Source organism: Leuciscus leuciscus, assembly GCF_965113295.1.
Source record: "Leuciscus leuciscus genome assembly, chromosome: 7".
NCBI lineage: Eukaryota > Metazoa > Chordata > Actinopteri > Cypriniformes > Leuciscidae > Leuciscus > Leuciscus leuciscus.
Genome location: NC_138731.1, coordinates 6,400,822 through 6,424,826, shown reverse-complemented (window position 1 = coordinate 6,424,826; position 24,005 = coordinate 6,400,822). Strand labels below are relative to the sequence as shown.

General features: G+C 39.5%; 1 protein-coding gene across 1 annotated transcript; it reads right to left on the bottom strand.

Annotated features, from left to right (window-relative positions):
* Positions 1–8,926: 8,926 nt before the first annotated feature.
* Positions 8,927–20,456, bottom strand: LOC309503478 (uncharacterized protein). Its single transcript, XM_082176319.1, has 6 exons — positions 20,428–20,456; positions 20,261–20,344; positions 19,640–19,697; positions 10,033–10,161; positions 9,823–9,915; positions 8,927–9,735 (listed from the first exon to the last, which is right to left on the bottom strand). Exons 2-6 carry the CDS (start codon positions 20,314–20,316, stop codon positions 9,640–9,642), a joined length of 432 nt encoding a protein of 143 aa, XP_082032445.1. The 5' UTR covers positions 20,317–20,344; positions 20,428–20,456; the 3' UTR covers positions 8,927–9,639.
* Between the last annotated feature and the right edge of the window lie 3,549 nt (positions 20,457–24,005).

Genomic DNA, 24,005 nt, shown 5'->3' with positions numbered 1-24,005 from the left:
GGCGATACTGATACATCTTTTAAAAATTTTGGCCTGTCAGATTGCACTCACACATTGACAACATCCTGTGGGTGAGCGGATCATCCTACACAATAGAAGCAGTTTCGGATTCTCTTTCCGTCCCCACTGCCCTTCCAGAATCTTTTCCCGTCATGGGATCGTGGGATCATGGGATCATGGGATCACCCATCATGGGATCACCCTTCCAGAATCTCGTCCCATCGACATGTCACATCATGTCTGCCGAGCCTGAGCTTCTTCATGTCTGCCGAGCCTGAGCTTCTTCACGTCATGTCTGCCGAGCCTGAGCTTCTTCACATCATGTCTGCCGAGCCTGAGTTTCTTCACGTCATGTCTGCCGAGCCTGAGCTTCTTCACGTCATGTCTGCCGAGCCTGAGCTTCTTCACGTCATGTCTGCCGAGCCTGAGCTTCTTCGCATCATGTCTGCCGAGCCTGAGCTTCTTCATGTCATGTCTGCAGAGCCTGAGCTTCTTCACATCATGTCTGCCGAGCCTGAGCTTCTTCACGTCATGTCTGCCGAGCCTGAGCTTCTTCACGTCATGTCTGCCGAGCCTGAGCTTCTTCACGTCATGTCTGCCGAGCCTGAGCTTCTTCACGCCATGTCTGCCGAGCCTGTGTCTTCAGACGAGATGGCCGCCGCGCCTGAGTCGGCTACGGAGGATGCAGCGCTCATCATGGCAGCCACGGCTGTTTTGTGTGTGTGGGCAACGTACACATCGGTTCCGTTCCCGTGGGCCCTCGACCAAGAGGGTCGCCGCCATTCCAGAGTCTTGTTCCGTCGAGGCCGCCGCTCGCCGCCACGCTGAAAAACAGCGTATAGACTAGCCTCCAGTGTTGCCACAGTTACTTTGAAAAAGTAATCTGATTACTGATTACTAATTACTCCTTTAAAAAGTAACTTAGTTACTTTACAGATTACTTGATTTTAAAAGTAACTAAGTTAGATTACAAGTTACTTAATTAGTTACATTAAGCAGCTGCCGACAACACCCCCGCCGCCTCAACATAAAAATGACAACCGGTTTTGCCAACACTCACTTTATTGGAAGTGCATTTTTAACAGTAACGTCAACAATGTATCTCCTGACATTTTAAGTTGAACTTAAAAACTATTTCCTGAAAAAATACATGTTTTGACAAAAAATCTAATAAAGACAGTCTTTCTTGACTTCACTTTACATAAATACTTGTTTTTCTAAAAATATAACATAAAGACAGTCTTTCTTGACCTGACATATTTAACTGTTAACACTGTAATGGCAAAACTTACTATTTATAATCTACATTGTTTATAAATGTAACTATTAAATTCTTTTTAAGAATTTTCAAGAAATTTTAACTAGCTTAAAAGATGGAACATACCTGCACTATGGCATCTGGAAGGCCTAAAGTCATCCTGGAGAGGGCATCTTTCACATCCAGGGTCTTCTGCATCATAACTTCAAGTGTTGATAGTAAAGTCCCATGTAACGACTGCGAGTATGAACCAAACACAGACTAATCTTCTTCCAGAAGATTAATTCAAACTCTCTGCTTCTCGCGAATGAAGAGGGAAGATTTGTTCAGAACGTTTCATGATCATCATCAATCTTGCCATCGGGTCCGGCATCACCGGTCTGACTATTTAGAAGAGCCCCCAGCACTAACGAAATAACTGGTCAATGCTAGCTTTGTTGCCGAATACTGATTGGTTAAGAGAAAGACAGAGACCAAGGTCCCACACAGAGTCCTCACATTCCAGGCTCAAATCACCCATCCCGGCGCCAGTAAGGCTACAATGAGAACTTTTTAGGGCCAAACGAACGGAAAGACTTGTCAATGTGAGTTTTTTTTAAAAAGAATGATTGGTTCAGAGATGGCACAACTCAGTGCTCTGTCAAGATACCAGCAGATGTTGCTGGACCCCTCAACATTCCTGACCCCTCCCCCGGTAGGACCTCTGAAGGACCAAACCAGAGTTCTCTTCTCTTTAAACCAGAGAACTGAGATTTTGCCTATAACTATACATAAAATAATTCAAGAACAATTTTCATTGGACTTGTAATCAAACATCATGCAACTACATCATTTTATGTTGTTTCTACAATATCTGTGTGTATCTAATATACTTACATGCCATATAATTCATGTAATTGTTATAACTATTAGGTGTGTGAATGAAAGTGTGTCATGCTTCCTGTCAGCGTGATCGTATGTTCTTAATTCAAAAGATGGCTGGAATTAAATCTGTGTAAAATGTTTCATATTCTGATAATTAGAAATCATGCCTAAACTGTTGCATCTGGTCTCTAATTAAAGCTAGAGAACCGACACCCCCAGGGAAGACATGATTTACGACTTTGAAAACAAAGCAGCAGTCAGAACTGCAGAAACCCTTTAAAAACCCAGCTCAGAGCGTTAGAGAAGTTGAGCAGAAGTTGAGCAGGACGGGGGCAGAACAAAGATGAAGAAGAGCAGAGGATGGTTATAGCCTAACCATGTAACAGACGACCAGACCAACCCAAATTAAGATCAGATGGGTTAGATTCATTTCCAGTCATCCAACTACTTTCCGTATCTCATTTTATTTCTTTCTTTGTGTTATTCTTCTTTTCCGATTGAAAGTCTCGGTTTTAAGTTAAGTTTTGCTGCAAAGTTTCGGTCCACGTTTCTTCTGCAAAACCAGCTTCAAACAAAGACTTCCATCAATCCGCCATCCACACCACGTGAGTGGCCGCCACAGACATCTATCCAAGCACGAGGAGACCAGCCAACGAACGAACTCGGGAATTCCCTCTCATGCCGAAAGGGAATCCCAAGAGGAAAAGGAACGCAAAACGAGCAAGTAACCTCCAGACTTTTAAGCTGAACTGGTGTATTGATATAAATTTAATAACCTGTCTAAGAAATGATAGAAGGGTTAAATAAATGATAGATGGTTCGTTCAGGTTATGTCTTATAAGTGCATAGAATCTTGAGATTTCATCGTCTCACTCTTAAACTCATTCTTTCCAAACTCTTTCTTTCTTTCTTTCTTTTGGCAACTTGTATGAATGCGTGTGCGTGTGTTTGTGTTAGATATTAGTTTTATGTGTTAGTTATATAATCAATAAAGCATTGTTTGTATTTGAAAAGAGAAGTATTACTTGTGTTATGTGCTTACGAATTTATTGTCTTGAACTTCGATCTAAGTTACCTATGCTGTTACCCTTGATTTATTTCTTAATTTACTGTTAGCTGGGGATTATTCTTTCTTGGCCAGGAAGATATTATATTTCCTAGAGTTAAAAATTGTTTATGTTTTCTGTTCATTGGATGAACTGATAGAATGAGCATAGGCTACTATTGATTCTGCTACAGTAAATTCTGAAAATAATTAAATAATTAATTATTGATCATAATCCGTTATGAATAATAATTAGTTATATTTATACGGGCGTATAAACGCTACACCCATAAGGACAGTCACCTTGTAAAATGTCCAGTGTTGCAGTCAGAGGCTTCATGGCGGTGCAGTACTCTTGCAGGAACTGGTACTCTTTGTCTTTGAAGCACTTAACTCCCAGCTTGGTGCACAGAGTATTCAGCTCACTCATGGCGATTTCTGCAATTATCTTTACAGCATCAAAAAATGAATTCCACCTTGGGGATGTTGGTACCAGGAGCTTTCTTTTGCTGACTTCCTCCACTGTTTCTGATGCAAGGGTAGATCTACTTGATTTGGTCCAAAGAGCTGTGCATTTTGCTGTGCTGCTCCTCTACACAGCAGGGGCGTAGCCAGAATTTTATTTTTGGGGGGGCCCATCTTAAAATGAGGGGGCAACTAATAAACATCTATCTATCTATCTATCTATATATATATGTATGTATATATATATATATTTATATATATAGCCTATAGGCTCTAGCAGCCTACGACATAGCTTGGCGATTATTATCTTTTACATGATTCTACGAGGGCGATTATAAAAAGTGTCAATGATGTCATCTTACTCAGCAAATATATGAAGAGTTTGGTTCCAAAACGCGATAAACGTTATATATAGGCCTATATATAGGCCTATATATAGGCCTAGCCTATTTAATTCCCGCAAAAATCTGTATTGTAGCCTATCTGGTCGGTGTTGAAAAGTCCATTTTTAATTTTACGTAAAATGCGATATCCGGCGTGTTATTCTGTCATGTTTTCTCCTTTTCCTTTTCACTTTCTCTGCAGAATGCGATACATCCGCTCAACTAATCACAGCGCAGTGAGCGCACCATTCCACGCTTTGTAAACCGTAACGACGGCGCTTTGAATAAACCCGGCATCCTAGTTTTCCTTCTAGGCTACTTTGTGATCCACAATTTTTATTTTTATTTTATATATTTTTGACGGCATTGGTGACCCTGTGGTGGTTTCTGCGGTGGGAAAGAAACGTATAAGCCATCGAAATCTATCTAATCATTTAGGCTACTTGATGAGATTAAGATGAGGTAGGGAGACCGGGGATAGTTGCAACAGGGGATGGTTGCAACATGTCATTTTTCTCCAATCAGAAACAAGCTAGAGTGATGACACTCATATTGCACATGCACAGTTAGACCCTCCACCCACCAAGAAGACAGTAGACATATTCAACTTCTGCTGCTGCATTTATTGAACAAAATTTGTTTTGGAGGTATGAAAGTAAATTTTTTCATGAGATACATTTTTGTCATACTGTCCTGAAATTTTGTATGAATTAATCAAAACTTACTTCGTTTGAATTATGGTTTTGTTGACTTCTAAGTGACATGGTTAGCATGTGTCAAAGTCAGTGTGTCTAGCAGGAGTAGCCTATGATGTTCTGTCATGGCTGATAGGGTCGGGGACGGTTGCAACATGTTATAAATTGCATGTTTAATAAAAGTTTGTTGCATTGCAAATTGTTCAATTCTTCCTGTCTGACACTGAAATATGGAGGGATTGAATAGCATCTGTAACACCTGCACACTGAATCTATGTAGGCCTATGTTCTACACATGAACAAACAAAACTCAATAACTGTTATTTGATAAATATGACTAAATAAATAATAGGCTACAATAATATTATTGAAATAAATAATACTATAATATTATAGTAGGCCTAAAACAGTTAATATTTTCAGAATTCTTTGCTCATTGAGACAAAAAGCTTAAGTTAATTAATGAAATTTAAGGTATTTTTAACATGTTGCAACCGTCCCTGGTTGTGTTGCAACCGTCCCCTGGGTCGGGGTCAGTTGCAACATCTCCATTCAAATAAATACTGTGAACGATATGTCATATATAATCATCTTTAAATGGTATGGGTAATTAGCAGACAGATGCAAGTTTAATACAAATTTGGTTGGTCTAGTCCAAATAGTCTCTGAGTAATTGAGAGAAATGCAAAAAGTGTTGCAACTGTCCCCGGTCTCCCCCTACGCGGGAGGAGGAAAAATGCAGACTGTTGCTTGTTCTCACCATAGACTGTAAGGTTCTCACACGACAGCATCAAACTTCTGTCACGCTGTCACGCTGACATGCTGACAAAGTTTTGAAAAAATTTCAATTGTTTTACTCAAAGTCAACGAAAACCGAGCAGGACCAAGCCATTTTACAGCTGATCGCCGTCAAAAAAGTTCAGGAGATATTTCTTAGCGATGGTGATTTAATGTCGGCTATTTTTAGTGCAGTGTCTGTAAGTTATATAAGATTAGTATTGACCGAGTTCAGAGGCTGTCATATGTGGATCAACTTACTTTGTTGTGTATTTTCAACAGTTAAAATATGAAAAATAACTTTTATATTGATTCAATGGATTAATTGCATTTTGGCAAAAAAAAAAAGTGTCATGAATTTATTGCATTATGGAGGAAACTAATCATTTTTTATAATAAATATTTGAAAATCGAAATCTGGATTTGAAATTTGTATGTTATTATAACCTAAATATGCTATGTGAAAGTTTGAAACAAAAAATAGTGTTTTTCATGTTTTCACTCTCTTGGTAAAGAAAACACATTATTAGGCTACTCAAATTAATCATAATGGATTTATCGCGTTTTGAAACCAAACTCTTCATATACAACTGCACGGAATATAGGCTATACAGGAAATGTGGTCATCACTGGTTGTGAAGGCGGTTCATCAATTGCAAACAAGTCATTGCGCATTGTGCCGATCTGAGTCAAAGGGTGTTTCTCAATATGCGTTCTTCAGCGATCTTGCGTCCTTGTTTTCTCGTTTTACGTCATCATTAACCGTCGAAGTTCAGACCCAATTCTCAAGAACGCAAGTACAGAGAACGCATGAAAGAACCCGGATGTGTTCTTGATACCGAGGATGCATCGAATGCAGACTTGAGCTAGTACTCGCCTGGTGTCCCAGAAGTCATTGCGGCCGGTTCCGAGTTCGTTCTTCCAAGGAAGCTTGGCAAGACCGGTCTCCACGAGAACACAAGTCCGTTCTCTGCGTTCTTGGAATTGAGAAACAGCCTCACCGCTTATCCTGTGATGAAATATGTGCGTTTCTGTCTCCTAGCCGCTTCACTCGCTGTCGCAAAGTTGGATCCATTATCAGTCACTGTTGCAACTACTTTGTTGAGTAGTCCATATGAAGAGTGAATGTTTTAGATTTCTGCACCAATAACATCATACGTGTGTCTACCGCCAATTCTCCTACATGCCAATGCAGTCTTGTTGCACTCTAATGTGGATCTACTGATCCAGTGGAGCGTTACTCCCATATAACTTCTGTTGTTAGCAGTCCAAATATCCGCGGTAGTTGACACAAAGTCGACCTCATTCAGCGCGGCCTTCAGATTTCTCTCCATCACTGCATACTCCTCCTCCATGTAAGAAGAAAAAGCTGTTCTGTGAGGCAGCGCGGCATTGACAGTAGTAGGGATCTTGTTTATTATGGCACGAAACGAGGGCGAGTCAACCGTGTTTAATGGCAGCATTTCCTCTACAACAAACGGCAGTTTCTTCAACCAACTTCTTCAGCTCTCCCCCACTTACTGGTTTTGCACCGAAGTCCAGCTTTTGTTGTTTGGGTGGTAGTGGACCTCCTGCTCTCTGCTTCGCATCACCTGGTGGGACTTGCTCTGTAAGTTTGACCAGGGACGTGCACAGACATTTTGAGGGGCAGGGGCTCAAGTGAAATAAAGGGCACTTCTCATAATTACGTTTTTTTTTTTCTTTTTTTAAACAAAAAAGTATATATATATTAACGCAACTCTGACTTCCTTTTTTAAAAAATTATTTAAAAAGTTAATTAATTTGATCTTCCTCAAACTCACGCAATTGTTTCATTTTCAAAAGATGTCTACAAAATAATCAGTTCACACAGAAACCATGGCCTCCTTAGTATTCACTAGGTTTATAGAGCAGCAAAGGAAACCATTCCACAATGTGCATGTTTTGAAAACATTTTCTATGCTTCTAGTTTCAAGTATATATTTAGAATAACCTAAATAACTGCATCAAGCAGAGGGGCGTGTTTTACTAATAATTTGTTTATTTTTGCACAAGGCACTACATCATTTTAATTACTTTGGTGTTATCAGACTACATAACACTTTAAAATCAACACAAATATTCACTCTAAACTGAAGAGGGCTGTTGCTGCTATTTTGTTACAGATAGCAAAATCTGCTAATTTATTAATTACTCATAAATAAAAAGTTAATTTATAAATATTGTTATTTTTAATGTTTAATGTTAACTTATTTCTACTCAGTTTTATTTATTAAAGGGATAGTTTGCCAAAAAATGAAAATTATGTCATCATTTACTCACCCTCAAGTTGTTTCAACCCTGTATGAATTTCTTTTTTCTGCTGAACATAGTATTATTTTTTCCTACTATGGAAGTCAATGGGGTCCATCAACTGTTTGGTTACCGACATTTTTCAAAATATCTTCTTTTGTGTTCAGCAGAAAAAAGGGTTGAAACAACTTGAGGGCGAATTAGGCGTCAACTAGTTAAAATGCGCACATTTGCATCTAATTGACAGGGCAATGCAGGTAAATAGGATAAACAAAATAACTAAAGCATATCACCTGGTGGTGATATGCTTATTTTATTACTAACTTATTTTATTGCATGGCTTGATTGAATTCCAATGTAGAATGCGGTGTGTTATTTCTTGATAACAGACCGCTGTGCGGAGTATAACAGACCGTTGCCATGAAAAACAGAGCGTTGCTATGGACTCACAGGATTCTACCGTAGAGACGGAGCGTAGCCTACTATTTTCTTTAGCGGAAGCAATACAATCGGGTTTAAATCAATTAAACTCCATTTTAAACTATTCTTCAAAATATATATTTGTTTAACAGGGAAGCTGTGCGCAAAAAAGAATATATATGTGACCCTGGACCACAAAATCAGTCTTATGTGTAATTTTTTTTTAATTGAGATTTATACATCATCTGAAAGCTGAATACATAATCTTTCCATTGATATTAGGTTTGTTAGGATATGACAATATTTGGCCTAGATACAACTATTTGAAAATCTGGAAACTGAGGGTGCAGAAAAATCGAAATATTGAGAAAATCGCCTTTAAAGTTGTCCATTTCTATAGGCGATTGTGCTGCATCCACTCACAAACATAATTTTTTTATACATTTAAGGTGGGAAATTTACAAAATATCTTCATGGATCATGATCTTTACTTAATATTCTGATGATTTTTGGCATAAAAGAAAAATCGATAATTTTGACCCATACAATGTTTTGTTGGCTATTGCCACAAATATACCCATGCGACTTAAGACTGGTTTTGTGATCCAGGGTCACATATTATCTTTAAAAAAAAAATTTTTTTTTAAAACACCCGAGAAAAAAGGGCACTTTCTCTCCAGGAATAAAAAGGGCAGGTGCTCAAGCCCCCTTTGATGTCTATGTGTGCACGTGCCTGAGTTTGACTATGCAGTGCTGCGACTCCAAATGTTTTTTTTCAAATTCGACGTAGTGTTTCTGTAGTTAGATAGCACTTTGTCGCCAGCACAGAGTGTACAACGAACCTTAATGTTGCCATCTTTAGCTGACACAAACTCAAAATAGTGACTGTATTTCCAGTAAAAAAACGCGCATCTCTCTCCTCCCTCCATTATTGTTTACGTTTGTCTCGCTGCGTGGTACGCATTACACGTGAGGTGAACCCCATGCTGAAAACGTGACTTGTCGCATACGTGACTTCACTCCCAGAGACACAAGAAGAAATAAATATATTTTTACTAAGGAAAATGACAAGAATAATAACGCACAGTGACTTGGATAAGTAACTTTAATCTGATTACTGGTTTGGAAATAGTAACGCGTTAGATTACTCGTTACCGGCATCACTGCTAGCCTCACAGACATGAGAAATATATCTATATAAAGCTTGAAATGTCACCCAACGGAAAAAATCGAATGGAAAGCAAATACGGTACCATATGATTATGTAATCATGTCCGTATGAAAGGTGCATTTCTCTCTGAAGGCGCGTCTACTTTACAGCGGAGATGTATGGAGATATGTTTGCAGCCGACACTGATTTAGAAAACAGCAGTTTATTAATAAACAATTAAAATGCTTCGTTATTTTTTCAGACACATTTATTATCATTAGCCTACTTTTGCCGGTGCTTTGCAGCAAGATTTATGTATGCGCTTGAGCGCAGAATAGGCTATATATGCACCCAGGATTGAATATAAACGTGCGATTAGTCCAAATTAATACAAGAAGTATGGTCACCTTAAAAAAAAGAATAAAAAAAGTTGTTTTTCATCAAACAACTAATAACACAAATCAACTTCAATCATTAAGATAATTACCACATACCTCTGGAATCATAACATCAAATATGTAGTTCAGGTTTTCAAGATCCTCATCTGCATCCACTGCTCTCTTTATTTTATCAGCAAGTTTGATGAGCTATTAAATATGAGAATATGAAATAATTTAGGATAATACGGAACTTGTTGTAATATAACAATAAAATATACTGCAAGTAAAATGTGAAACGCTTAAAACAATGGGCTTATTCCTCACATCACTTTCGCTGAAATGGCACTGTTTAGGCTTTAAGTGCTGCTTGAATTTCAGTGATGTCTCTGGATGTTTCCACAGGTAAAACCGACAGGATTTGATGTCTCCATTGTGAAAAGCTTCATGTAAAGCCTGTTGGAACAGAATTATGTTAAAATCGTATATATATATATATATATATATATATATATATATATATATATATATATATATATATATATATATGTCACCGGGTGATTATTAAGAAAATGAGTGGCAGGTGTGGAGGGGGAGGAGCTAGAGCGGTGATTGGGGCACATGCTCCCAAAGTGGAGTATAAAAGGCCATTTTGAAGAGAGAAGAGAGAAGAGAAAAGAGGGGGAGAGCAGCGAAGACACAGGGAGAGAGACACAGGAAGGCAGCGGAGGGAAGCCGTGAAAGAAGAGAACTTGTAGTACCTGTGGTATGTTTATTCCTCACTGTTGATTTAAAAATCTTGCTTTCCCCTGTTGTTTAATTTCATGGAAACAGACACCAGTGATTTTGCAAAGAGATCTCTTATTTATTTGGGTTATAAAACATAGGAGGAAGAGACAATGGACCAAGCTAAGGTCTAATTCAGCTTCTCAGTCACCTTCTTTACATTTCCGTCTCTTCCTGATTTTCGGACAAACAGGGCTTGGTTTTTATATCCCTGACCAAGGAAAAAAACTACATCACCATAGGAACACATACATTCAGCAGAAACCAACATATGGTTTCCATTAACGTTGGAATGTAGTCCCCTTATGCTATGCATATACATTTCAGTCCAGCAGCAGCACACACTCAAGTCCAAAGTCTCCCAAAGTCTCTCCCACATATTCACAAAATACAATGAGTACAAATAATTATGAATGTATATAAAGAGTATAAAAGAGATACATAATACTACTGATTATGAATATTAATAAAAAGTAATAATAATTCTAAAAAACAACAGTAAATGATGAAATTTGAGTCTTCAGTCCCTCCACTGGAACTACGGCCGTCAGTTCCACCATCATTCCCAGGTTGCGACCCTATAGAAGTGATAGTGAGGAGGAAAAGCAGACCAAGAAATAGAATAGAAGACAGAAGAATAGAAACAGAAAAGAAGAAAAACAAAACAAAGAACAAAATAACAAAGAACCCCAACCATGTTATGTCCCCGTACTATGTGTTAATTTAACATCTATGTGTAAGCATTTAAAAATGAACCCCAATCATCTAAGAAAAGAAAAACTAATAAATCTTCCGCCAGTGCCTTGACTCGTTAATTACTTAACAACTCAAGTTCCTGGCCAAAACAACAAACTAAAATAAACGTTGATCTTAAAGGATTCTATCCCTCGGGGTAGAAAATCAATAGGCGGGTGTTCATTGTTTGTGAGGTTGTGTTTTGTAAGTAGTGTAGAATGTGTAAAATCTCTTATTTCACACAGAATTTCCCATTCTTGGATCTATCAATATGTCTCGTATTGAGAATAACTTACAACCATCTCTAATCAATGTCTATGGACTTGATTCCTGAAATGGAAGCAGAGAAATAATTAAACATCACTTCTTTATTCCCAATCTTTAAAGCTAATGGATGAACAGTGCTCAGTATCAGGCCTTAAGCCGTCATTATCATTTTGTTCATTCACTAAGCAAGGTTTAACTTGTGACCAATGATACCATCTATCTGTTCCTACACCCTTCCCTTTAAGGCAAACACTTGTATCGGTTGTTAAGAGTATCTCATATGGTCCCTCCCATCTAGGCTCTAAACCTTTCCTAGCAATGCGTTTGACCATAACAAAACTGCCTAACTCAGGAATGTGTGGAATATCAGTAGTGGTATGTTTTTCATCCCATTGCTGTTGAGCTTCTCGCACTTTCTTATTATTGTCTTTGGTAGCTTTGTCCAGCATTGTTAGATAGCGTCGTAACTTCTCTTGGAACAAAGTAGAATCTCCTCCCGTTCCCGCAGGTGGCGGAGCATCAGGAGGTAGGACCATTGCTCTTCCAGTCATCAGTTCAAAAGGAGTTAGTCCTGTTACTCTGTTTGGAGTTGCTCTCAAGTTCCACAGAATAGCAGGTAATAACTTATGCCAACCTTGGCCAGTTTGCAGAATGGCTTTGGTAAGAGCGGTTTTCAACGATCTGTTCATTCGTTCTACCATGCCTGAGCTTTCCGGATGGTACGGAATGTGAAACTTCTGTTTGATCCCCATCAATTTCATTGTTTCCTTCATCAGTTTTCCAGTGAAGTGAGTTCCATTGTCAGAATCAATTTCATATGGAAGACCCCAGCGAGGAAAAACTTCTTCCACCATTACTCGTGCTGCCGCTTCAGCTGTGCAAGTTCTCGTAGGGAATGCTTCCACCCACCTAGTAAATCTGTCCATGATTACTAGAATGTATTGGTACCCTCCACTGGGTGATAAAGGTCCTGTGAAATCGATTTGGAGGTGTGTCCATGGACCTGTTGGTCTGGGTGCATGTGACATTCGCACCTTTACAGATTTTCCCACATTTGCTTTCATGCAAATTAAGCATCTTCTACAGTAATCATCAATGTCTCTCATCATTCGTGGCCACCACCACGTCTCGCTGATTTGAGCTTTCATTGCTCTTGCTCCAGCATGCACTTTTCCATGATACAGCTGCATTAGTTCTCTTCTTGTTCCAATCGGCATCACCACTTGTCCGGTTGGAATTCTCCAGATGCCTTGATCATCCTCTTTCGCTCCTGCTTTTATCCATTGTTCTTTCTCTTCATCTGTCTCTGTTTGATATGACAGAAGATGATGCTCAGGATTATCTTTGCTGTTTTCTTGTACCATGGTAACAGGAGTAAGAGGTAGTAAAGCTGCTTCTCTAGCTGCTGCATCTGCTGCCGCGTTTCCTTGACTTTCTTTGGACTTGTCTGATTGATGTGATTTTACTTTGATCACGGCTGCTTCTCTTGGTAAGTGACATGCTGCAATCAAGCGACGAATTATGGAAGCGTGTTGTATTTCGCTCCCGCTACTAGTGATAAGTCCACGTCTTTTCCACAGAGCAAGATAGTCATGGACCACGCCAAAAGCATAACGACTATCTGTGTAGATGTTGACTCGATCTCCTTCTGATAGTTCAAAAGCTTCCGTAAGTGCCGTGAGCTCAGCTACTTGTGCTGAAAATTGCCCAGGAAGAGCTCCTTTCTTCACAACAGTTCCATCAGCTTCCACTACAGCCCATCCAGTATGTCGTTTTCCATCAACGTAATAACTGGATCCATCAACCCATAACTCCTTATCTGGATTTTCAAGAGGGATTGGATTAACAGGACCATGGCTTTCCTCTTCTACTTGTTTTTCACACTCATGTGGTGTTCCCTCATGTGGTTCTAGCATCATTGTTGCAGGGTTAAGGGATGTGTCTCTGATTATTTCCACTCTCAAATCCTTGTTCAACAAAGTTGCTTCCCATTTTGCTCTTCTTGCGTCAGTTATGGTCTTGATGTTTGTGTTGTTCAACAACGTCACTATACTGTGTGGAGTGTGAAGTATGATAGTTTGTGCTCCTATCAAATTTTCCACAGCATCCACTGCCCATGTGGCACCATCGAGAGCTTGTATACATCGTGGTTGACCAATCATTGTGACAGGAATCTTTGTGGAAAAGTATCCAACTGGTCTGTATCGATCACCTGGTTTTTGACACAGTACTGCTGAGTAGGTCTCATTTCCCACCCTGGTCCACAAATGGAATGGCAATCGTCCATCGGGAAGTCCCAAGGCTGGGGCTGATGTCAGTTTCTCTTTCATAGATATAAATGCTTCCTCAGCTTCTGGTGTCCAGGTTATCTGCTCCACTCCAGGCTTTCCTCCCTTGTACAAGTCGATGAGAGGACTAGTGATGCTGGCAAAATCAGGTATATACTGGCGACAGTAGTTGAAAAGTCCCATCACCTTCCGTATTCCTGTAACTGTTAGAGGTTTTGGGAGTTTCCGTAATGCCTCTACACGCTCTGTTGTCATTCTCCTTCCCTCGACAGATATTTCTTGGCCCAAGTAGATAACCTTGGTTTTGGCCAACTGTGCTTTGTCGGGGTTGACTTTGAATCCTCCTTTCCTAAGGGCTTGTAGGACAACATTTAGAGCAAATATATGACTCTTTTCGTCTGGACTTGCAATCAACAAGTCATCCACGTATTGGATGCAAACACTCCCTGAACTCTCAATTTCAGCTTTTCGCTCCGTTAAGAACTGATCCAAAGTTCTATGGAATACCACAGGAGATAAATTTAGCCCTTGTGGGAGTCGGTTCCAGACAAACTGTTTTGCCCCCACTGTGAAGGCCAATTTCTCTTGTGATTTTTCGTCAATAGGTATAGACCAGAAAGCCGACAGTACATCTAATACTGTGAAAATTCTTGCGTTTCCTGGAATATCATTCAGAATGGTGGCTGGATTGGCCACAATAGGATGCGGTTTTGGTGTTACACTGTTAAGTCTTGTGTAATCGATGGTTAATCTCCATGAGTTATCCGATTTCTTGACAGGCCATACAGGACTATTAGTGGTTGATGAAGATTGTCTGATGATTCCTTCAGCTTCCAAGTCTGCCACTATCTCTTCCACAGCTTGTCTTGCTTCAGGTCGGATAGGGTATTGTTTATGAGGGGCATGTATCGGTCCCTCAATAACAACAGGGTCAATGTTGGCTTTACCGCAATCCAATTTGTGTTTAGCCCAAACATCTGGATATAAACTGCACCGAAGTCCCCACACACCATCTTTTCCCCAATCTCTGATAATTGGTTTTGCTGTACCAACAGACGTTAGATTACATGTGCGATCTTCGTGTGGTATTATTCCAGCTGTTGTAGCGATTTGACGACTGTCGGTAAATATGATCATGTTCAACAGTGGAAGAATGTCCATGCCAATAAGGCTTCCTTGTGAATTCGGACCCACCCAGAAGAATGTCCATAAGACTTCATCTTCATGTATTTGCAAAGGAACTTGTATACTTTTGCGAAATTTAGTGATACCTCCTCCAACTCCTTCAACTTCCATAGTTTCATCTGTTGTAGGTAGGTTCAGATCTGTTATTGAAATCGCCGCTCCTGTGTCGAGCAACACGTCACATGGGTGGCCCCCTATTAATGCATTAACGAAAAGGCGATTGTCTCTTTTCTTACTAATACAGGGGGCCGCTGATTCCTATTGCGGATGCATAATTCCCTCTATGAGCTGACGGACTTGAGCTTCAGTAAACATTTTCCCTTGAGGGGTTTCATCATGTTTCTTCGCACTGACTTGTTTAAATGATGGACCTTGACCTTCTGCTCCACCTCCTTTAGCCCAACAATCTTTTATTGAGTGGCCACGCTTTCCACAGTTGGTGCAGAAAATCATCCTCTTCTTTGTGTCCATGTTGTATTGAGCTGTTGCCACTCCTCTTCGATTTGGCTTGTTTCCTTCTTCCTTGTTTGATCTCGTAGCCATCTCTAAGCGCCCAGCCCATTGTAAAATCTGATCATATGTCTCACCTGGATTGACTCCAAGTGATAAGGCTTGTTGGTATTTTGTACTAAGTCCATCCACAAGTGTGTCAGTGAACTGTACATCATCTCTGTCAGGTTGTTTCTTAGCACAGAGAGCCCATCTCTCGTAAGCATTCCACTTACGCAGAGCATATTCATCTGGAGATTCATCATCCTTTTGCTTAATCAATGTCACTAATGTGAAAGGAATTTTTCCACTGCCCAAGATTTCTTGGATTTCTTTTCGAAACACATCTAATGCTTGCCAAAGACCCAGGGGTCGCCCCTGGTCATCAACCCACAAATTTATCCATTGGGCTGTGGTTATCGAAGCAGGCAAGCGTTCCCATCTGTCTCTTGGGATTTTAGCTTTCACAATGGTGTGTATGTCTTTTAATGTCATTTGATGTGCTTCAACCAGAGAGTCTAATTCTCGCCAAAACTCCGTGTTTGGATCTTGTCTCTTCAGAGGAGGCAAGGCTGTGAGAATGGCTTGACGTTCTCCTGGTGTGAATGGTCTCTCTTCTGTCATCATTTCAGATTGTAAGTCTTCCCTTTTAATAACAGGTGAAGAAAATTCAGGACCGATCTTGTCAACTGTGATCATGTCGTCATCTCTTGTCTCATCATCCCAGTCAGATCCATAATTACGAGCTGGTGTACATTGCAACATGTCTCTGTTTGGCTGGGCTGATTTAGATCTTGTTATTATTGGAGCTGCTTGTGCAGATGCAATGTACATCTTGTCAACTGGACCTCCATTTGATCTCGAAAGTTGAGACTGTGTCACAGGTTTAGATGAACTTGTATATTGTTCAGGCAAAGCTGGATAGATTGGTTTATAAGGAGGAGGCGTTACTGTGGTTGCGGATTTCACTGGTAGTTGTGAATATTTTCTTTCCGCTTCAGTTATTATATTTGTCCAATCTGGATCAAACGAATCATCATTGGTTGTATTTTCTCCATCTGAACATTTAATAGACATGATTTTGTTCAACTTATTAAATGCTTCAATTTGAGGCTTCATTGCTTCAGCAAGTGGAACTGGACCGCCATTTATATCACAACAAATTCCACCTTGCTTTACAATCCAATGAGCTGCCAGTATTGGAAATGCTTGTGATTTTATCTTGTCTTTTTGAGACTCGAACCATTGTAACTGTGCATCCATATTTGCATTTATGTCAAGTCCTTTTTTCAAAAGCTTAGCTTGTTTCTTGTTCTTTCTTTCAAGGTACCAAGCCGAAATTGTTCTGCTGTTACAGTCACTTTCTGCCATCTTGCAAAGTTACTTTGTGCTGCTCAGAACAGCAGGGATGTGTGTGTCTGTGAGTGTGTTTCTCTAAGGGTGGGGCTATGGTACTCTGCTTCTCTCTCGCTCTCTCTGTATATTATGTGTGTGCGCTCAGAACTGCAAGCCTATGTATGTGTGTGTATGCATATGTGCATGTATGTATGTGTGTGTGTGTGTCAGAGGCTACCCTTCTCTCTCTCTCTCCCCCTTCTCCAAACTACAGTATGTGTGTGCATGAAGGTATGGAGCAAATTCTGAAGGGAGGGGCTGCCTCACTCTTTCTCCCTTTACAGAACAAAAGAAAATTTTATAGAAAAGTTAACTTCAATGTTTTTCAGTATTTTGTTTAGGTTCCAGTTAACTCAAAACAATTTTTGAATATTTGTGGATTTTCTCTCAGATTAATTTCTTGTTTTCTTTTTCCTTTTTTTTCTTTCTTTAAGCTTACTCTGATCAGTATCCTCAAAATATTTGAACAGCTTTACGGTCAAAGTTGGAATGCACGCGATCCTAACTATTTTAACTCGTATTACTCCAGTGTATTAACGTGCTTTAGAGTTTTACCTGCCATCGTTTTAAACAGACTCGCCACACTTTAACCACTCATGTCAATCGAGCTTTGCTTGTGTTTCACCTCCTCGCCTCGAGTACGAATCTTCCGTGTGTTGGATATATTTTAGAGATTACTCTGCCATCGTTTTAAACAGTCTCGCCATATTATCCAACCACCAATCAGTGACAACCAGCAAATAATAGTTTTACCGTCTTACAGCTAATTCTCCCAAATTTTTGACTAGATGGTCTTTTTTCTAAAAAAGATCCTTCTCAATCCCAGCATATCAAATAACTTTAGAGGTTTACTTTTCAGAGAACTTAAATAAGCCAAATTAAATTGAATTATTTTTATACTATGTTTTATATTCTTTGGCAAAACCACAGGCTCCTTAAACAACACAGTTCTTTTTAGCAGTTACAGTCATTGTCTCTAATCATCAGGCAGACTTAGAACTTTTATATAAAGGAAAAAGTCTTACCTTGAGACATTATTTCTGGATATACTATCTTGTTCTTCGTGACGCCAAATTGTTGATTTAAAAATCTTGCTTTCCCCTGTTGTTTAATTTCATGGAAACAGACACCAGTGATTTTGCAAAGAGATCTCTTATTTATTTGGGTTATAAAACATAGGAGGAAGAGACAATGGACCAAGCTAAGGTCTAATTCAGCTTCTCAGTCACCTTCTTTACATTTCCGTCTCTTCCTGATTTTCGGACAAACAGGGCTTGGTTTTTATATCCCTGACCAAGGAAAAAAACTACATCACCATAGGAACACATACATTCAGCAGAAACCAACATATGGTTTCCATTAACGTTGGAATGTAGTCCCCTTATGCTATGCATATACATTTCAGTCCAGCAGCAGCACACACTCAAGTCCAAAGTCTCCCAAAGTCTCTCCCACATATTCACAAAATACAATGAGTACAAATAATTATGAATGTATATAAAGAGTATAAAAGAGATACATAATACTACTGATTATGAATATTAATAAAAAGTAATAATAATTCTAAAAAACAACAGTAAATGATGAAATTTGAGTCTTCACTCACACAGTCTGGAGAACCCCAAGCCAGCGGCACGAAGGACCCATGGATAAGGAACGAACTTCAGTTGACCAGCGCTCTGATATTTCCATCTGCTGAGGCATTAGTTTGGACACGGTACAACCACCCTATTCCATGTGAGTCTTGTATTTACAGTGCTTGAAGTTATTTTGATCACGTGTGAAGAGTTATATGGTTGCAGTGCATGCACGAGTGTGGGATGTATACTGTGGAGTGTACTGGTGGCCCAACGAATGGATCCTCTGTGAAGCGGTGCTGGATTGTCCTTTACTGTCCTTTATTGTCCTAGTTATTGAGTGAATATGAAGAATCATTGAGCCGGTGAGTGAATGAGAAGCTAAGAGCTGTTACGGATCCTCCGCTGTTCAGTCTCTGTTGCCAGGAATGAAGAATCACTGAGCCGGTGAGCGAATGAGAAGCTAAGAGCTGTTACTGATCCTTTGCTGTTCAGTCTCTGTCGCCAGGAATGAAGAAACCCTGAGCCGGTGAGCGAATGAGAAGCTAAGAGCTGTTACTGATCCTTTGCTGTTCAGTCTCTGTCGCCAGGAATGAAGAAACACTGAGCCGGTGAGCGAATGAGAAGCTAAGAGCTGTTACTGATCCTCTGCTGTTCAGTCTCTGTCGCCAGGAATGAAGAATCACTGAGCTGGTGAGCGAATGTGAAGTTATAAGCGTTACTGACCCTCTGATATTCAGAGCTGGAGGAACCATTGAGCCGGTGAGCGAATGTGAAGCTATGAGCTGTTGCTGACCCTCTGTTATTCAGAGCTGGAGGAACCATTGAGCGAATGTGAAGTTATGAGCTGTTACTGGCCCTCTGCTGTTCAGTCTCTGTCGCCAGGAATGGAGAATCATTGAGCCGGTGAACGAAGGTGAAGCTAAGAGCTGTTAACGGCTCCTCTGCTGTCTAGCCTCTATCACCAGTAATGAAGAACCACGGAGCCAACTTTTAAAAGACTGTTTTTATAATTAAGCAAAATAAAGAGACATCGTTATTTATTTCAACCTCCTGTCTGCCTCATGTGTTCCACGGTCTCCTCCTCGAGGCGGTTCTCCAGTTTAGGGGTGGGCGGCCTGCTTGCGCTCCCCCCGACCTGTGACATACATATACATGCATATATATATATATATATGGCAAGAAATGTTAATTGTGATTTTAAGTACTCACTTTTATGTCTTGATCTGAGATTATGTTTTCAATTCCAAGTCTCAGAGCCTTCCGAGTGCTACAAAGAAACAATGTAGATGTTATCAACATCCGGTTATGACATAGCATAGAACAAAAAACAGGCTATAGAATAGTTGCTGATTATTCAGATGACAATGAGCCAGTGGCACCACAAAAGTGGTTAATAAGTGGTTAGCTAAATCAAAGTTTATGTAGCTTTATACTGATTATGTAACATGAATAGAAGTACCATATTATTAATGTTGAGTATCTTTTGTTCCTATTTTTTTCTAGCATAAACTTTTTAGTGAAAATAAGTGTAATTCTGGGCTAGACTATGATCCAACTCCACATTTCTTAATGACAGTAAAAGCTTTCTATTTAAACTTACTCATCAAAAGTGTATGGTTGTGTCAAAATCACATCCACATTTGAAAGTGCCTTTTTTAACATCAGCTTCTTTCACTCCAGCACAATATGTGTGTAGCCAGCCCAAACACATGTCACACTGTACCCACAAGGTCTTCACAACACTGGGATACAATGGCCTGTGAATAAGATACACATGGTATAATTAGTGTATTCACCTAAAAATATACAATAAAAACAAACATGGCCTACCCTTTGCCCACTTTCTGAAAACAGCACACACGCAAGTCACCTCCCATACACTCCATCGGTTTTTCAGTTTTTTTCCATTGAGTCCTATGATGAAAAATAATAATGTTCTGTTCCTGTAAATTACTAGTTTGAAACATTTTTCAAGTTAAAATAATAAGACAACCAACCTCTACAACAACATCTTCTACTAAGCCTGTTGCATGATATTCTCATAGATATTGTGTTTGTGACAGACCAATGGTCTCTTTGCTCAACCTGAAGCCCTTCAGCTCCATCTCTGCCATCTATTCAAGGTGAACAAAAATTAAAGATGAAACATTAGTTGTGTATTTTTTAAATCAGACAGACCATAACATTTTACCTTTCTTATCTTTTTCTGATGAAATAAAAACAATGTTCTTAAAAGCTAGCTGAAAATTTTGGAACTACAAATATAAAAAATATATTTATTATAGTCAATGGGCCCTATTTTAACGATCTGAAACGCAAGTGTCAAGCGCAAAGCGCAAGTAACTTTGTGGGCGGGTCTCGGCGCTGTTGCTATTTTCCCGCCGGGATAAATGCCTCTTGCGCCTGACGCAAATCTAAAAGGGGTTGGTCTGAAGTAGCTTCATTATTCATAGGTGTGGTTTGGGCGTAACGTGAAATAAACCAATCAGAGCGTCATCTCACATTTCCTTTAAGAGCAGGCGCACTTGTTCTAAAGCGGATTCCTATTATAATGGCGGATTTGCCAGGCGCGCGCCAGGAGCGGTTCACAGCCGAGGAGACCGACGTTCTCGTCAGGGCCGTAAAACACAGAGAAGTGACGTTGGGGATGGTTTAATTTGGGTAAATGTGTAAGCTAGATGTATGCTTTTATAATAAACTATCTATCTATCTATCTATCTATCTATCTATCTATCTATCTATCTATCGTAATGTATGATTTGCAAAAATGAAAACTGCTGCTTCTGTGTAGATGAGAGAATCAAAGTGTATGTGCGTTGTGCACACGCTACATTGATTGTGGCCAAACATGCGCCTTTAAAATAGCATATGAATAACATGCGCAACGCGCCACTGACTTTAAACTAGTTTTTTTCGGTCAGTGGCGGAATTGTTTTCTAAACCTGCAAAATAGCATGAGGGAACGTTTGCGCCGGAACACGCCTCCTCTTTGCGCTGAACCGCCCCCGGGAGCGCAAGTGTATTTCTTAGTTAACCGACGTGCGTCTGTGGAGGGAAAAGCGCGCTGTGCGCGGGTGCAAAATAGGAATGATACATGCGTCGCTGTACAAAGTCAATTGCGCTGGGTGCAAGATAGGGCCCTTTAAGTCTTACAGTGCACACAAACACTCCACAGTTGTTTGCATCACCCTGGCTCTGAAGCCACTGTGGTGGTGGATAAGAGATAATCCAATCAGCAAGTTCCCATGTGTTACTGAAGGCATCACTGATGAAGAAAAAGATGCATAGACAGTCACAGACAAGAACAATATTAGACACTGCTGATCTGAACGTAATAAAGTGCATTTAGACTGTACATTTATATTGAAAGTTAATTCAGATTACCCTGCCTTTATATTAATGTGAAATAAACCATATGTAATAGTCATTTATGACTAAGAGATTACACATGGTTACTTTACAGTAGACAAAAATACATCTTTAATACAGTTTGACTTAATGGTCAATGTGCTTTATATCTACCTAGTATGCTGCAGCACAGAAATTTAAAAAAGGATACAAATACATTACCAAAGTATTTCCATATGACGCTTTGGTAAAGGTATCTTTGTAAAGCTCCATGGAATCAAACACCCGGATCTCATGACTTTGACCACAGAACACCTTTGAGTTTGAAGATATCAAAAAGAAAAGATGTACAAGAGACTGAAGAAAATAGACTGAAAAAAAATAGTTAATGTTAAAGGAAATTTGTAGGATCTAATTATTTCAACTAACCCACAAAATGAAGTGGTTCCCAATCTCAGGGATCTCACTCTTACTGACACATCGAGGAAAAACCACAGTGTCGCTTCCTAAAAACAATTCTGTGTAATAATTGCTATTTCCATAACAATCTAGAAACACACACACCTACACATATATATGTGTGATTGCGTGTACATGAACAGTATACCTTCAAGCATGATACATTTCGAGGGGATATTTTTGTTTGAGTGATCCAGTCTCTCCACCAGCAAATAAATGTAAATGTTGGAAGTATCACAACCTTGCAGAAAGTTGATATAAATAATTATTACATATATTTATAATTAATTCAGTTTTTTTTTTAAATCTCTTGAAAATAGTATATGTAATGGGTGTTGTAGATGCAAGCTGTGCTACTCTAGTATTGACAGCCTATTACACATAAATATGTGTTAATGTTTCATAAACACACACACACACACACACAAATATGTGGTTTAAGGGGACTCTCCATAGGCGTAATTGTTTTTATACTATACAAAATGTATATTCTATCTCCCTACACTAACCGTACCCCTAAACCTACTCATCACAGAAAACTTCCTGCATTTTTAGAATACAAAAAAAGAAGAGTATATATATTTTTTAAGCCATTTGGTTTACAGGAAGTGTCCTCGTAAACCATGCTTACATTGTAATACCCATGGCACACAAAAATACTGTACATACTTCATCAGTCAGCCATGGTTGGTTGGGTAGGATGTAGGAGGTTGGGTAAAATGGATTGTGCAGGATAGAGTGACTTTAAGTCTTTAACTGTTGCTGTACAGTTGTCAACTTGCACAAGGACTGAAGTATGATTTTGTACAGTGTAGTACAATTCAGAAAGCTTGTCCTACAGGTAAATAATGACATGTAGAATGATAACACACTATGATAACATTTCCAACATGGCATGATTTTGTTATTGAAAATCAATTTGTGCTAAACCAAATCTAAATATTTGCAATGATACCTTGTTTTCCTTCAAGATGGGGAAAAGTGATGTGCTAAAGTGTAGTCCTTCACCCGAGATTACTTCTTTCTTCTTTTCCTTGACATGCTCAGGAATTTGAAATCTTGAGTCAGTGCCTCTATCTGTAACAATTCACATTGATTAGATCAACGTTTATGCAAGATAGTTATAAGGTTAAATGCACAAATTAAGATACGATATCAATCTCACATGTAGTGAAGAGACTCAGCCTGCCATCCAGGCCAACTTCAGCTGCCCCTTGTGTCTGTCTCATCATTTTGTCCATGAATGATTTATTCACTTTACTGTTATGCAAATGGAACACCAAACGAAGTGCAAACATAAAATGAACATCTTTCAGCTGACAAAGAAAGTTGGCAAGTTCCCGGTTGAGTTGCTCTGCCATTGAAGAGTTAATGAGACCAAGGAGATCTGGGACAAGATCAAAGCTTCTCAGTTTCTCTTTTTCCTGTTTTTGGTTACGTTGATGGAAGCGGTCATACAGTGAAAGTCTATCTGAAGTTCCTGTGATAGGGTGAGGTTTGTCAAGTGCTTCAGTGGTTTCATTATCTTGACTCTGGACACGTCCACCTTCTATCATGGTTTTAACCCAGGGTAAATAAACGACAAGCTCCTTGGTTGAGGCCTTGGCCACATTTTCAGCTGTGGCCTCACACAATCTGCCATCAAAAGGTCTGAAAAATGCCTGTCGAGTTCTATTGTTAGCATGTCGTGCAACACGTCCAGCTACATCTGAAATGTAGATAGTCGGTGGAGTTTTTAAATTCAAAAGCGCGTCAACGTGGTCCCTCG

What these genes read in the sequence shown, in the direction of transcription:
- LOC309503478 (XM_082176319.1), bottom strand. Translation starts at nt 20,316, where the DNA reads ATGGAGTGTATGGGAGGTGACTTGCGTGTGTGCTGTTTTCAGAAAGTG. An exon ending in GCCATTTCAGCGAAAGTGAT is followed by an intron (nt 9,916 to 10,032) that starts GTGAGGAATAAG and finishes CATATTTAATAG; the next exon opens with CTCATCAAACTTGCTGATAA. An exon ending in TTGATGTTATGATTCCAGAG is followed by an intron (nt 9,736 to 9,822) that starts GTATGTGGTAAT and finishes CTTTTTTTTAAG; the next exon opens with GTGACCATACTTCTTGTATT.